This window comes from Salvelinus alpinus, chromosome 4 (genome assembly GCF_045679555.1).
Source record: "Salvelinus alpinus chromosome 4, SLU_Salpinus.1, whole genome shotgun sequence".
NCBI lineage: Eukaryota > Metazoa > Chordata > Actinopteri > Salmoniformes > Salmonidae > Salvelinus > Salvelinus alpinus.
This window is the reverse complement of record NC_092089.1, coordinates 35,274,635-35,288,487: the sequence shown is the minus strand read 5'-3', so window position 1 is coordinate 35,288,487 and position 13,853 is coordinate 35,274,635. Positions and strand designations below refer to the sequence as shown.

General features: G+C 43.4%; 1 protein-coding gene across 4 annotated transcripts in view; it reads right to left on the bottom strand.

The window, feature by feature from the left end:
• LOC139573412 (ETS domain-containing transcription factor ERF-like) overlaps positions 1 to 13,506 on the bottom strand; it is a 54,804-nt gene extending 41,298 nt beyond the window's left edge. Inside the window, exon 1 of one of the 4 annotated variants that reach the window (XM_071396818.1) lies at positions 12,672 to 13,506. In XM_071396818.1, coding sequence (XP_071252919.1) covers positions 12,672 to 12,691 — 20 coding nt within the window. In that variant the 5' untranslated portion in view covers positions 12,692 to 13,506. Of the gene's footprint in view, positions 1 to 2,894; positions 3,359 to 12,671 lie in introns of those variants that run through there. The other 3 variants (XM_071396820.1, XM_071396819.1, XM_071396821.1) reach the window with 3 other exon arrangements.
• Positions 13,507 to 13,853: the final 347 nt, after the last annotated feature.

The following is a 13,853-nucleotide window of genomic DNA, read 5'->3' as shown; positions in this document are numbered from 1 at the left end:
ATTATCAAGAGATTATCCAGGAATATTAGAGGAGAATTCAGCCTTTAGAAGTGGAGAAATGTCAGATTATGCATTTTCCTCAGTGGATTGATTAACTTGACGACATTGACCTCAACAGGTCACGTTAAAGCCAGGCGAGACGGCAGCTCGATATGACAGACTTCTTGGACAACTGCATGTGCAGGCATTTTGTAGGCGACATACTTTAAATTGATAATTGAAGAATATAATATATTTAAAATGTAATAGTTTATTTTGGAGTTCATTGTCGACATATTATATTGTTGTATGCCTTTACATTTTAGTTTTGTACCAGAAAATTATGGGATTAGAATTGATTATTTTGTAAGATACCGTTTTAACGTTGTAACAATTACATCTGTCATTATTGCAATATATTAAAATTGAATAATACTAATAATACTACTAATAATACTAGCCTTCTACTAATACCAATAATAATAATAATAATAATAGCCTACGTGTTTGCCAAAACGGCACACAAATAGGCCTACCAAAATGTGAGCAATTTTAATTTATTATTAATTTATTTAATCGATTCGAATTAAGTTAGAAACAACCTAAACTAAAATCACCGATAGCTTATAACAAATGTAGCCTAATTGGACTGGCGAAGAACTTCTAGCCCAAATTCAAAACGAGGGGGAGGGAGGGAGGGCAGGGTGAGGGATGTGGGGAGAGATTTCCCCAAATGCCATTTAATGTCGAAAGTATTTCTACCAAATATTGATAAGAGAAAGATAGAGGCAGCCGGGAAGAGGCGGCACAAACCGCGGAAATAATTAAATGAATGGTCAGTTTTGGAGATGAGAGAAAATGAGGTTTGAGACTTCCACCTAAGCACTGCAAAAACTAAACCAAGACAAAACAAAAATGTACAGAAAGAATGTAACTTTCTAAGTGAACAATATACATTGAATATTAAAAAAAAAAAGTGGAATACAGTGAGTGAAAGTGCAGGGGAATTTTTTGTTATTTTTTAGTTTCACAATTTCGGGCATTTAGTCCTTCAAAAATATATCATTAACAAAGCTTTCTGACTTCCTTTTTTCATGGATAAAAATCTGCACTGTTATAACTCTTTCTGTACACTATATTTCGTAATTGACGCTGAATTAAATGAAATAGATTATTATTATTCAGCTCTTATCATTATTATTATGATTATTCAATATGCAGAGCATTGTCATTCTCGTCACCATTGTTAGGTCTATATCATAGTAATAGCAATGCAAACGAATAGACGATTAGAAGAGTAGGCCTATAGTCTATTAAAATGAAGACAACTTTAATTTAAGCCTTGAACTCAGCAACTCACAGTAGATGCTTGTGAGCAGTGGCAAAGTTGTGCAAAGTTAGATGATATTCTGAATAATTGAACAGAGAAAAAAATAAACATTCGGTCGGGTTAGGTGGACCTATTGATCTATCTCTTAATCTGGAATAGTTACATGCATCTATTGATTTATAAACACTGTTTATCTAGAAATGTACTGGCACAAATAATTGATAAGGTAACACACGGCGCCCATAAATATGCATCAACGTTTCACTAGGGTAAACAACTTTTTTTTGGAGGGGGGGACCAAGTCAAGTCAAGCAGAGGCTAGATTATTCCAAAAGATTTGAGGGTTTTCTCTGCGTCTATATCGCAGCCAGGTCACCCGTGATCAGCATCTCCAACTCCCATCTAGGCTAACATGAAAGCGCGCGCACACACACACACAAACAGAACTCTCACATACACTCACACACACTCACAACTGAATTAGAAAAGCAAATAAAGTCACAATACCACTTATTGAAACTGTTTGTGTTTCCGCACAAGACGACTTTGAACTACCTGTGATACTCATAAAATAATATTATAGTTGATTATATTCTAATAAACATGTTTTATTTTTTTTCAAAAAAATCATGTGAACATCCAAATTTGCCTAGCCTATTTCCAACTGTATGGTGTCCCTATCACAACAAATAACCGCATTGTAAACATGTGGGGGTATTATCTAAAGCCTAAAACACAAACTTTATGTCTGATTTTGGATACCCAACCGTTTTGTTACAATCATCCGCAAACTTCTACTCGCGCAATGATGAATGGGTCTGCCAAAAGCACTGTTTCCCTTGCATGTTACATGTATTTGCATCCTGGCTCACCAGAGCGTGAAAAAGATGACACAAAGATGAATGCATCCGCGGCCAAACATTACATACACTTTGTGAAGGTAAATTAGGCTGGGTCACTCATACAGACAGATAGAGAGATGCACACACACAGCCCAGGCGGCGCATAGCCGACATTGGACGCCTCTTGCTAGCCGTGTGAGTGGCTGTTTAATTGACTGATTGATACTGTGGTGTGGAGGTGAGGGTTAGACGTAAAGCGTTAACAAATAGAGACACTTAACGGCTAATCCGGGCCAGCACAGACAGCTCTGCGCGGGAGACAACTTCCCCGTCCGCGTGACGGGAGAGCAGCAGTGGTCTAACATGCATGCTGGGCTGGGCAAGACGGGAGACTCAAATATGACCCCCCAAAATCTAGCCTATTTATGATTGTTCACTATTTCAGGTAGGCTACTATATGCAGACTGGAAACCAACAACTAATTTTCTAAACTAAAATAAAAAGTGATATAGGATAGTTAATCGAATCGAATCTAAAGTAGCATTTAAAAGCTCAGCCTAATAACAATAATAATACTAATAATAAAATCCCAATAATATTGGTTTCAGTCCCTTGATAACATAACAAAAAGTAAACTCATAAAAGAAAACACGTATCCAAAATCTAACAAACAATCATATACTTTTTCTAAAACTAAAGCATTTGACGGCCAAAGATATGGCGTTATAAAGACGATGACATACCTCAAGTGTCTTTGTCCAGTGGTTCAGTATTCTTTCAACAGCCAAAGCGTGAGCAGTCTACCTAGGTCTGAGATCACTCTCCAGGCGTTTGTTCCAGTAGCGCACCGAGCCGGGGACCGTGGAAGCAGCACTACACTAACAACCTCGACGGAGGGAACTGACAGAGGGAGGGAGGGAGCGGAGGAGGTGTGCATCTCTCTGTGTGTAAGTAGTTAATTAGTAAATCCCCATTCGCTGTGCCTCGGGTCGGTTTGTTTTCCCCGGTCGACAAGCCGAGAGGAAAGAGAATTTGAAGTAGGATTCGACCCGTTTCCGCTCCTGTGTTTCGTATATGAGGTTTGTGTGTGTGTGTGTGTGTCTTTGTGTGTGTGCACGAGTTTGACTGTGTGTATGTGTGTGTTTTTCCTTTCACGCTCTTCTTTTCAGTCGCGCCGCCACAAGAGGAGCCCCTATGTCTCGCCTCCTCACTGGTTAGTCACATATACTTTCTCACCCTTCCTCTGTTTTACCAAAATCTTTGTCAATTTTTTCTACTCAACCGTGCAATTATGCTTCAATTAACAAAGTATTGGGCCATTTTGCACCGCTAACATATTTCAGAATAGGCATAACCCATTGTCGTCAATTCAACATCTATTCCACGTTGGTTCAACGCAATTTCTTTGAAATTACGTGGAAACAACGTTGATTCAACCAGTGTGTGCCCAGTGGGAAGACGTAGAATAAACCCCCCAAATGTACTATTGTGCACTCAAAGTGACACCGTCAATCATCGTTCTCGGTCGTTATTCTATCCCTTCACATATTCGCTCCCCTCACTATTCTTTCAGACTGAATCCTCACTATTCTTTCAGACTGAATCCTCACTACTCCTGTATAGATTTCATGCCAGATGATGCCTAGGTTAAAAACGCATAAGCCACCGCCACAGCCACTGCCATATTTCCAGAGGCAATTCAACATAATAGGTCAAAGAAAAGGTGAAGATATTAAGAAGATACAGTATCATTCACTTTCACAGTCAAGGGCCATTTATTTCCTCTTACCGCACATCCAACATTCAATTAAGGGCGTAGTTAAATGTCTCTATGGGACATACTTCCCTAAATATCACTGTATACACCACAATTACTAACAAGAGTAAAAAGACATGTAGGGCTGCAAAAGCAAGGCTGTAGCGCTATGCTATACCACACACACACTTCAATGCACGTCCTCAGTCCCATGCCAGCAATCGACCCTGCCCTAACCAACTTTAATTACTTAATTGATCCCCAATCAGCTACTTAATAATCAATTAGGTAAACCTATGGAACTCACTCGAGTGCAGAGAGGTGCAGTATCTGACAAGGGAGTCACCGAGACAGAGGAGAAGATGGAGAGGGATGTGGTGATGGGGTGCATGCATGGGTAGCAAGAGATAGAGTGTGTGTATCACAGGAGGTTGGTGACACCTTAATTGGGGAGGACGGGCTCGTGGTAATGGCTGGTGCAGAATAAGTATCAAATACATCAAACACATGGTTTCCATGGTTTCCATGTGTTTGATGCGTTTGATGCCATTCCATTCGCTCCATGGCAGTCATTATTATGAGCCGTCCTCCCCCCAGCAGCCTCCACTGGCGTATAGACAGGGATGAAGTAGAGAGATGGGAGTATGGGAGTACGGCAGGTGAGATAGAAAACACCATACAGTTAGTGAGGATAGAGAGAGATACAGGTAATTGTCAAAATAAAGGAAACACTTGAGTAAATGAGAGATACAAAGTATATTGAAAGCAGGTGCTTCCACACAGGTGTGGTTCCTGAGTTAATTAAGCAATTAACGTCCCATCATGGTTGGGGTCATGTATAAAAATGTTGGCCAGGTCATTATTTTGGCTACCATGGCTATGCCCCCATGATGTCGCATCCCTCCAATAGAGTTCCAGACACCTGTAGAATCTATGCCAAGGTGCATTGAAGCTGTTTTGGCTTGTGGTGGCCCAACACCCTATTAAGAATCTTTATGTTGGTGTTTCCTTATTTTGGCAGTTACCTGTAAGTCCACAGTGGATATTCAGATAAAGAACTTTTGGGTCAAACAAGAACAAGACATCAAGACAAACACGCACACACACGCGCACACACACGCGCACACACACACACACACACACACACACACACACACACACACACACACACACACACACACGCGCACACACACGCACGCACACGCGTGCACACACACGCGCACACGTGCACACACTCGCACGCACACGCGCACACACGCACACATACCTCTTTACTGCCCTCTAGTGTGTCCTGTGCTGATCTGACTGTCTGGGCTTGTTAATTAACCTCTGAAGATACTTGTGCATATTCTGCATGCCGTCCCCATCCTTTCTCCTCCCTACGACCCCTTCTATGTCCATCTAATCTTTCTGTTCATTTTCCCCCTCCATGTTCCCTTGAGTTTCCTGTCAAGTTTCCCCTATAACACCAAACCTATCATGATACTGTGCTGAAGCATGCAATTATAAGTCCTTGACATTAACCCATGTCTGTTTACATTCTCCCGGCGCCGACAGAGATGGCCGCCTCGCTTCGCGTTCCTAGGAAACTATGCAGTATTTTGTTTTTTTACGTGTGTATGTGACAAATAAAATTTGATTTGATGTGTGTGTATCATAGTGTTTACACACCTGTCTGGGAGTGGGACTAAGTGTGTGTGTATCATAGTGTTTACACACGTGTCTGGGAGGGGGACTAAGTGTGTGTGTATCATAGTGTTTACACACCTGTCTGGGAGGGGGACTAAGTGTGTGTGTATCATAGTGTTTACACACGTGTCTGGGAGGGGGACTAAGTGTGTGTGTATCATAGTGTTTACACACGTGTCTGGGAGGGGGACTAAGTGTGTGTGTATCATAGTGTTTACACACGTGTCTGGGAGGGGGGATAAGTGTGTGTGTATCATAGTGTTTACACACGTGTCTGGGAGGGGGACTAAGTGTGTGTGTATCATAGTGTTTACACACGTGTCTGGGAGGGGGACTAAGTGTGTGTGTATCATAGTGTTTACACACGTGTCTGGGAGGGGCACTAAGTGTGTGTGTATCATAGTGTTTACACACGTGTCTGGGAGGGGGGATAAGTGTGTGTGTATCATAGTGTTTACACACCTGTCTGGGAGGGGGACTAAGTGTGTGTGTATCATAGTGTTTACACACCTGTCTGGGAGGGGAACTAAGTGTGTGTGTATCATAGTGTTTACACACGTGTCTGGGAGGGGGGATAAGTGTGTGTGTATCATAGTGTTTACACACGTGTCTGGGAGGGGGACTAAGTGTGTGTGTATCATAGTGTTTACACACCTGTCTGGGAGTGGGGCTAAGTGTGTGTGTATCATAGTGTTTACACACGTGTCTGGGAGGGGGACTAAGTGTGTGTGTATCATAGTGTTTACACACCTGTCTGGGAGGGGGGATAAGTGTGTGTGTATCATAGTGTTTACACACCTGTCTGGGAGGGGGGATAAGTGTGTGTGTATCTTAGTGTTTACACACGTGTCTGGGAGGGGGGATAAGTGTGTGTGTATCTTAGTGTTTACACACGTGTCTGGGAGGGGGGATAAGTTAGTGTGTATCATAGTTTTTACACACGTGTCTGGGGGAGGGATAAGTGTGTGTGTATCATAGTGTTTACACACGTGTCTGGGAGGGGGACTAAGTGTGTGTGTATCATAGTGTTTACACACGTGTCTGGGGGAGGGATAAGTGTGTGTGTGTGTATCCTAGAGAAGGGGATATCAGACACACGGTCATATACTCAGCAGATGAAAGCTCCGCCAATACTCTCATAGTCCCTAAGGATCATAGGAATATTGATGTGGACACATGTGTGTTTGTGTCTGTCTACGCGTGTGCGTGTGCGTGCGTGTGTTTCACAGCCGAAAGGGTGGAAGCAGTGGACAATACAGTACCTCCTAACCACTGACCCAAGACCAATCCCAGGCGCCTTATAACACCAACAAGGTTGAAGCAGTGGTGTGGCCACAGATCCTAGATCTGTGCTTGGATGTGGTTCCGGCGCCTGGTAGGCATTCTGCCAGAGAGTAGTGGTGGAGGGGGAGGATGGATAACTGACCTACAGCATTCCCATTGATTGAGGTAATTAATATAAGTAGAGCAGGGAAATTTTAGCTCACTTTTCACTGTATAGATTTGCTGTCTCCTTATATTTTGTATGTTTTATGTCTTTTCAATGCAAATCCAATGTATTTTGTCCCCCGTCAGATCATGACAGCTAATTTGGTATAAGAGAGATTTTGATAGGGGAGGTTTTAATTGTGGTACAACAAAGACGTGGCTTGATTGATTGATATATAACCTCACAGCAGTGTGGGTGTCAGACTGCTTTGGAGTGAGTGGTTTAGAATCTAGTTATTTAGTTGTTTAAGTCTATACTACTGTACATTTACTATACAGTTCTATTTCTACATTTCTAGACTTTACTACATCAACAGTGGTATTGGCAGACATTTTTACCTTGTTTCCAAAGGAGACGAGTGCATGAGAGAGAGAGAGAGAGAGAGAGAGAGAGAGAGAGAGAGAGAGAGAGAGAGAGAGAGAGAGAGAGAGAGAGAGAGAGAGAGAGCAAATAGATAGGCCTAATAGGTACAGACAGAGATTGGGAAAGGGAAAGAAGAAGAGAGAGGATGTAGGGAGAGAAGAGGGGGGGGGCAGACAGACACGGAAATCCTCAGACATTGACAAAGTGTGTGTGTGTGTGTGTGTGTGTGTGTGTGTGTGTGTGTGTGTGTGTGTGTGTGTGAGAGAGAGAGAGGGGAAGAGTCAGGTAGGAAAAAGAAAGAAAGAGGGGGATAGATAGAGGGAGGTGACACAAGCAGGACAGACAGGAAGACAGAAAGAAGAAGGTGGGAAATGGAGAGAAAAGGGGGGGAAAGAGAGCAAGAAAGAGCTCCACTGCCTAGTCTTAATCTGAGCTGTTCTAATCAATAGCCCATTTCCCATTGTTGCCAGAGCCCTTCGATCGCTACACCAGGGAATTAACACACCCACTTTAATCTAGAGGGGGGAGACAGGTCTGGGGGAGTGGGGCAGGGGGGTTAAGGGGGTGAGAAGGGAGCAGCTGTGGAGGCATTCTCAAATGAAATCAAATCTAATTGTTATCAGTGTCGGGTCTGACGTTATTACTACCACTGCTACAATTATCCCCAGCATATAGCTCTTCTTTCCCCCATTAGTCTGTGTATTAGGGTGCAAACTGGACGAAAATAATCTGAATTAGAGTTTATTTGTTTCATTTTCCAGGTTTTAGATGGGGGGGGGGGGTTGGGAAGCCTGCTCTTCCTTAGACTGACAAATACTAAACTGTGTTATGTTAAGTATCCAAGATAATTTTACAAAATCAAATCAAAGTTTATTGGTCGCATACACAGATTTGAATATGGTATTGCAGGTGCAGCGAAATGCAGTGTTTCTAGATCCAACAGTGTAATAATACCTAGCAATAAAAAAACTATACACACATAATCCAGAAAATTAACAAAATAACTTATAAAATGATCCGTGAGTAGAATACAATATTCTATATACTATACCGACATTCTGGCTTTTCTGTGGGGTCCAGCATCAAAGAAGTCCCCCTACATCAGACTTGCCTTTACTATCCCTCTGCCACACCATATGTTTCATTAGGGGTGGCAGGTAGCCTAGTGATTAGAGCGTTGGGCCAGTATCCGAAAGGTTGCTAAATCGAATCCCCGAACTGTCAAGGTAAAAATCTGTCGTTCTGCCCCTGAACAAGGCAGTTAACCCACTGTTCCTAGGCCGTCATTGTAATTAAGAATTAGCTCTTTACTGACTTGCCTGGTTAAATAAAAAAATTAGCTAGGGCGGTAGCTATGTTCAATTGAAGAACCTACATCAAATTGAACTCAATATAAAATAGTAGAGCAAACCTCAAATGACAGGCTTTTCACAATATAGTAATTTTGGTCAGAGCCACATACTGCATACTGCATGCTGTACACGGGACTGATACTATATGGGGAATAGGGTGTTATTTTGGACACAATTTTAGTGTCTACAGCCCCGGGTGTGGCCTATAGGTCTTTGCACATCCAGCCTAAGGAAACATCCTTGGGGGTAAAAGGAAACACTTCATGATAACTCTCCTCTTCCCTCCCAGTCTCCCCCAAGGCTAGTGCCCAACTTTTCCTCGAATCCATTCTACTTCCTCCAGTCCCCTTTTGAAGTCATTTCATAACAGAGTAATTTACTCGTTAGCGTTGGTCTTTAATTGTGGGTAATTAAGTGTGGTGGTGTGGTGGAGGGAGCGCTGCTCGGCCGACTAGGGGAAAATTAGCCTCAGTTCAGCTGTGAAATATGGGGTTAAGTGAGAGAAGGAGAGGGGGTAAGCGACTCCCAAACATGGGGCAGGCCAACTTGGGGGTAGGTAGGGTAGGTGGGACGGGAGGGTGGATAGAAAGAGAGGGGTGAATCAGAGAGACAATGTGGAAGAGATGGAAAAGTTTGAGGAAGAATTGAGTGAGGAGGAAGAAATAATGATTTACTGAAGAGCAAGGGAAGGATAACAGTAAGAACGGAGGAAAAGGGAAGGATAACAGTAAGGACGGAGGAAGAGGGAAGGATAACAGTAAGGACAGAGGAAAGGGAAGGATAACAGTAAGGACAGAGGAAAAGGGAAGGATAACAGTAAGGGCAGAGGAAGTGGGAAGGATAACAGTAAGGACAGAGGAAAAGGGAAGGATAACAGTAAGGACAGAGGAAGAGGGAAGGATAACAGCAAGGACAGAGGAAAAGGGAAGGATAACAGTAAGGGCAGAGGAAGTGGGAAGGATAACAGTAAGGACAGAGGAAAAGGGAAGGATAACAGTAAGGACAGAGGAAGAGGGAAGGATAACAGCAAGGACAGAGGAAAAGGGAAGGATAACAGTAAGGACAGAGGAAAAGGGAAGGATAACAGTAAGGACAGAGGAAGAGGGAAGGATAACAGTAAGGACAGAGGAAAAGGGAAGGATAACAGTAAGGACAGATTCACAGGCACTGATAAGAGGGAATATAAAGCAAGACTGTATAAAGCAGGAACAATGTTTTTCTATCTATTTTACTATCATTTGGTTGAATGAATAAACAGATAACACATCTAGTATCATGATCTCTTTATGGAGTGCAGTCATCTAATAAGATTACCTATAGACAAACATCCATGCAACAGTCCTCTGCCATGTCTCAGCCAAACTCTGAAGTGGATCTAGCTGACATGGAGTGGATTACTGACTTTATGAACTGGGAGTGACCCTTGATTAAATGTAGTACCCAGCTGAATAAAGCCCCCGTGCCCTTCACATCCGTTAATGCATTTCCGTAAGCCCGCCTAACGGCTATAAAAGTCGGAAGAGCCATAAAGCAGATGAGGAATGATTGGAGCCATTGACTGTACTGTCATCGTCTCAGTGCTGGGGGACTGACTCTGGACCTGCCTTTATGACTGGTTTATCTCTCATGGAACCCTTCAACCTGACAATAATCAACCTGTTAAAGTCAACATAAATATCACCTCAGTCGACCAACGTACAAGACAAATAACTGAACGGCTGTGTTTCTGAGAGGTGTGGATGTTGATGTAGCCGACCTAATCAATGGATGAGTCTCAAAGCCACTGATCAACCAGCCAGGTTATTCAAGATTGACATCGAAATTGTACGTCTTTCCGTGTCCTGAGAACGTTGGGAAATTCCTTCAAAACCGGCCACTAGGGGCAACAGTGAGCGCTATTACCATCAAGTAGGCTTGGGTTTTGATGGGGTGTTGTGGACAGGGTGCTGGCATGTGCGTAATCCCATGACTCTGGATTAGAAGGTTGTGTGTTCAGTCCCAGTCGTGGACACTGTTTTTTATTTTTGGTTTTAACCTATCCCAAACCATAACCCTTACTTTAACCATTCAGAATGAGTGACCAAACTTAATGTTTTAACCCTATCCCAAACCATAAACCTTACCTTAACCATTCAGAATGAGTGACTAAACTTGACCTTTAACTTCGACATTTGACCTTCGGGAAAATGGAACAACACAGAGCAGCAAGAGCATCAAAATGTGACGTTTGGAGAACGTGGATGAACATCTAATTCTGCAGTGAGACTGAGAGCTTGTTGCTTTTCCAGCCAGACATACCGAATAACAAAAATATACCTGTGATTGATACCACTGATATCAGTGGAAAAAAATCCTATGCTTGCTTGGCCTTTACCTCTGGCCCAGCCGGTGTCTCATGCCTAATGCTTTACCCTGACTGATCACACTGTGGCCCATCTAGATACAGCACTGACACTGCTACAGAGATACACCTCACAGGGGCCTGACTGATCACACTGTGGCCCATCTAGATACAGCACTGACACTGCTACAGAGATACACCTCACAGGGGCCTGACTGATCACACTGTGGCCCATCTAGATACAGCACTGACACTGCTACAGAGATACACCTCACAGGGGCCTGACACTCTACAGGTAACTTCCCCCCTCAAATATACACCATTTAAACCTACTGACATTATAACTGCTGCAAGCATTAACGAAGGCCAGCCACACACTGTATGAGTTTGAGGCTTTCCTTGCACATTCATGCACACAGACACACACACACACACAGACACACACACACACACACACACACACACACACACACACACACACACACACACACACACACACACACACACACACACACACACACACACACACACACACACACACACATTCTGTACCTACAACTTCTCAAGCGAATCCCCCATTTGTTTACCCATGTACTAAAGCTCCCTTGCCTCCTCACTTCCTCTCCTTCCACACTCTCTCGCCACTTAGATACACGGCTAACATCTCACCCTTCCGCTCTTTAAAGCGAAGATATATGTACTAAACATTGAGGACACCTTCCTTATATTGAGTTGCAGCCCCCCCCCCCCTTTTATCCTCAGAACAGCCTCAATTCGTCTGGGCATGGACTCTACAAGGTGTCGAAAGCGTTCCACAGGGATGCTGGCCCATATTGACTCCAATGCTTCCCAAAGTTGGCTGGATGTCATTTGGGTGATGGACCATCCTTGATACACATGGGGAAACTGTTGAGCGTTAAAAAAACAGCAGCATTGCATTTCTTGACACAAACCGTGCGCCTGGAACCTACTACCATACCCTGTTCAAAGGCACTTACATCTTTTGTCTTGCCCATTCACCCTCTGAATGGCACACATACACAATCCATGTCTCAATTGTCTCAAAAATCCTTCTTTAACCTGTCTCCTCCCCTTCATCTGCAGAGATTGAAGTGGATTTAACAAGTGACATCAATAAGGGATCATAGCTTTCACCTGGATTCCACTGGTTAGTCTGTCATTGAAAGAGCAGGTGTCCATAATGTTGTGTACACTCAGTGTAGGCCTACATTACAAATGTAACGTAACACGTTATCATCAAAGAAGCATCTCAATTTCTCGTCAGATAAGCATCGCAATACTGCTTAATAGCAAAGGAACCAGCGTAGATGTATTTGGAGACGCATTGAGCGCAGTACAATACACTCCCGTGCGCATTCTGTAGATCAATCCATTTCTGAAGGACCCCCGTGTTTTCCCCTCAATCTCTTGAGCTCTCTGTTTCCAGAGCACTCCGACGTCTTCTTTTAGTAGTCCTCTCACTTAGTCTAACGTGTCTATCCAGAGGCAATGGGAAGAGAGCATGCTTACCTTCTCCGATGCGCTCTCATCGACTTGGCAGTAGGTCCCACTTGAGTTTCCGGGGCCCGGTCGACGTAACTGACATAGACAGAGCTTTCTGACGACTGGGAATCAACTCATGAACACGTTTCACTGCCCATCCTCCACGTGTGCATAATAGTAGGCTAAAGCAACTCAAAGAAATATAAATAGGCTAATAAATAGGGTAGGCTACAGCCTATTGAAAAGTTATTGATAAACAGAAAATAATCTGAATATTGAGTATTAGGTTAAAGAAAAGCGGACCTAGTATGAGTAGCCTAAAGTGTAGACAACCAGGCTGGTAAAGAAAACAAACAAAACTCTGTTGAAATGTCCTGCGTAAAAATAAATAGGCTAGTTTGCTAAAAGAAAAGAGGACAAATGCAACAAAAAAAAGTTGTCCGCTCTAAACGTTTCCTATGTCACTTCCAACTGCGTCCGCGGTGCGTAAGAGATGGGACAGGATGAAGAAGCTGCGAACCAGATGGAGACATGACGAGAAACACGAGAAACAATGCTATATGAGAGGGCGAGGCAGGTTGACAGCGCTTGCTAGGGGGAGAGCAAGCGAGCATGACAGAGAGGTCCAGGACGCGGGGAAAGAGCAGAGCAGAGAGGGGGTGGAGAGAAAGAGATTGAGAAGCTCATGGGTCTAGCCCTCTACACCCAAGCTGGCTGCACTTGAGTTTCTATCTACTCTGTAAAATGTGTTCTGCGCGTGTTCATGTGTGTCCACGAGACAGAAAATTGACCAGCCGACTGAAAGCAAAGTGGGAGAGCGCCAATGAAAATGAAAATATATGTAGACGGTGGCCAGATAGAGGATCGATCAGGTTATAATTTTGCCCAAAGTCGGGGAAAATAAAGTTCATGGAGGAATGAAATTTGAAAACAGATGGCGAATCTCGTCGCCTTAAATAAGATTCGATCTCTTGGAATGGAGTGTAGATAATATTTGGTTGGACGTTTGATGAAAATGACAGATTTTTCATTTTGGACAGGTGGGGGTAGAGAGGGGTGATGGAGGAACAGGGGGGGGGGGTCCAGGGGCGGGTGACAGTGGGAGTGAGACTACGTGCAGGTGATAGAGGGGGGATCCGATGTGTCTAGGGACAGAAACTAAACTTGGGAGAAGAAAACGGTGTATTTCTTCCCTTAGAGCTTATCCCA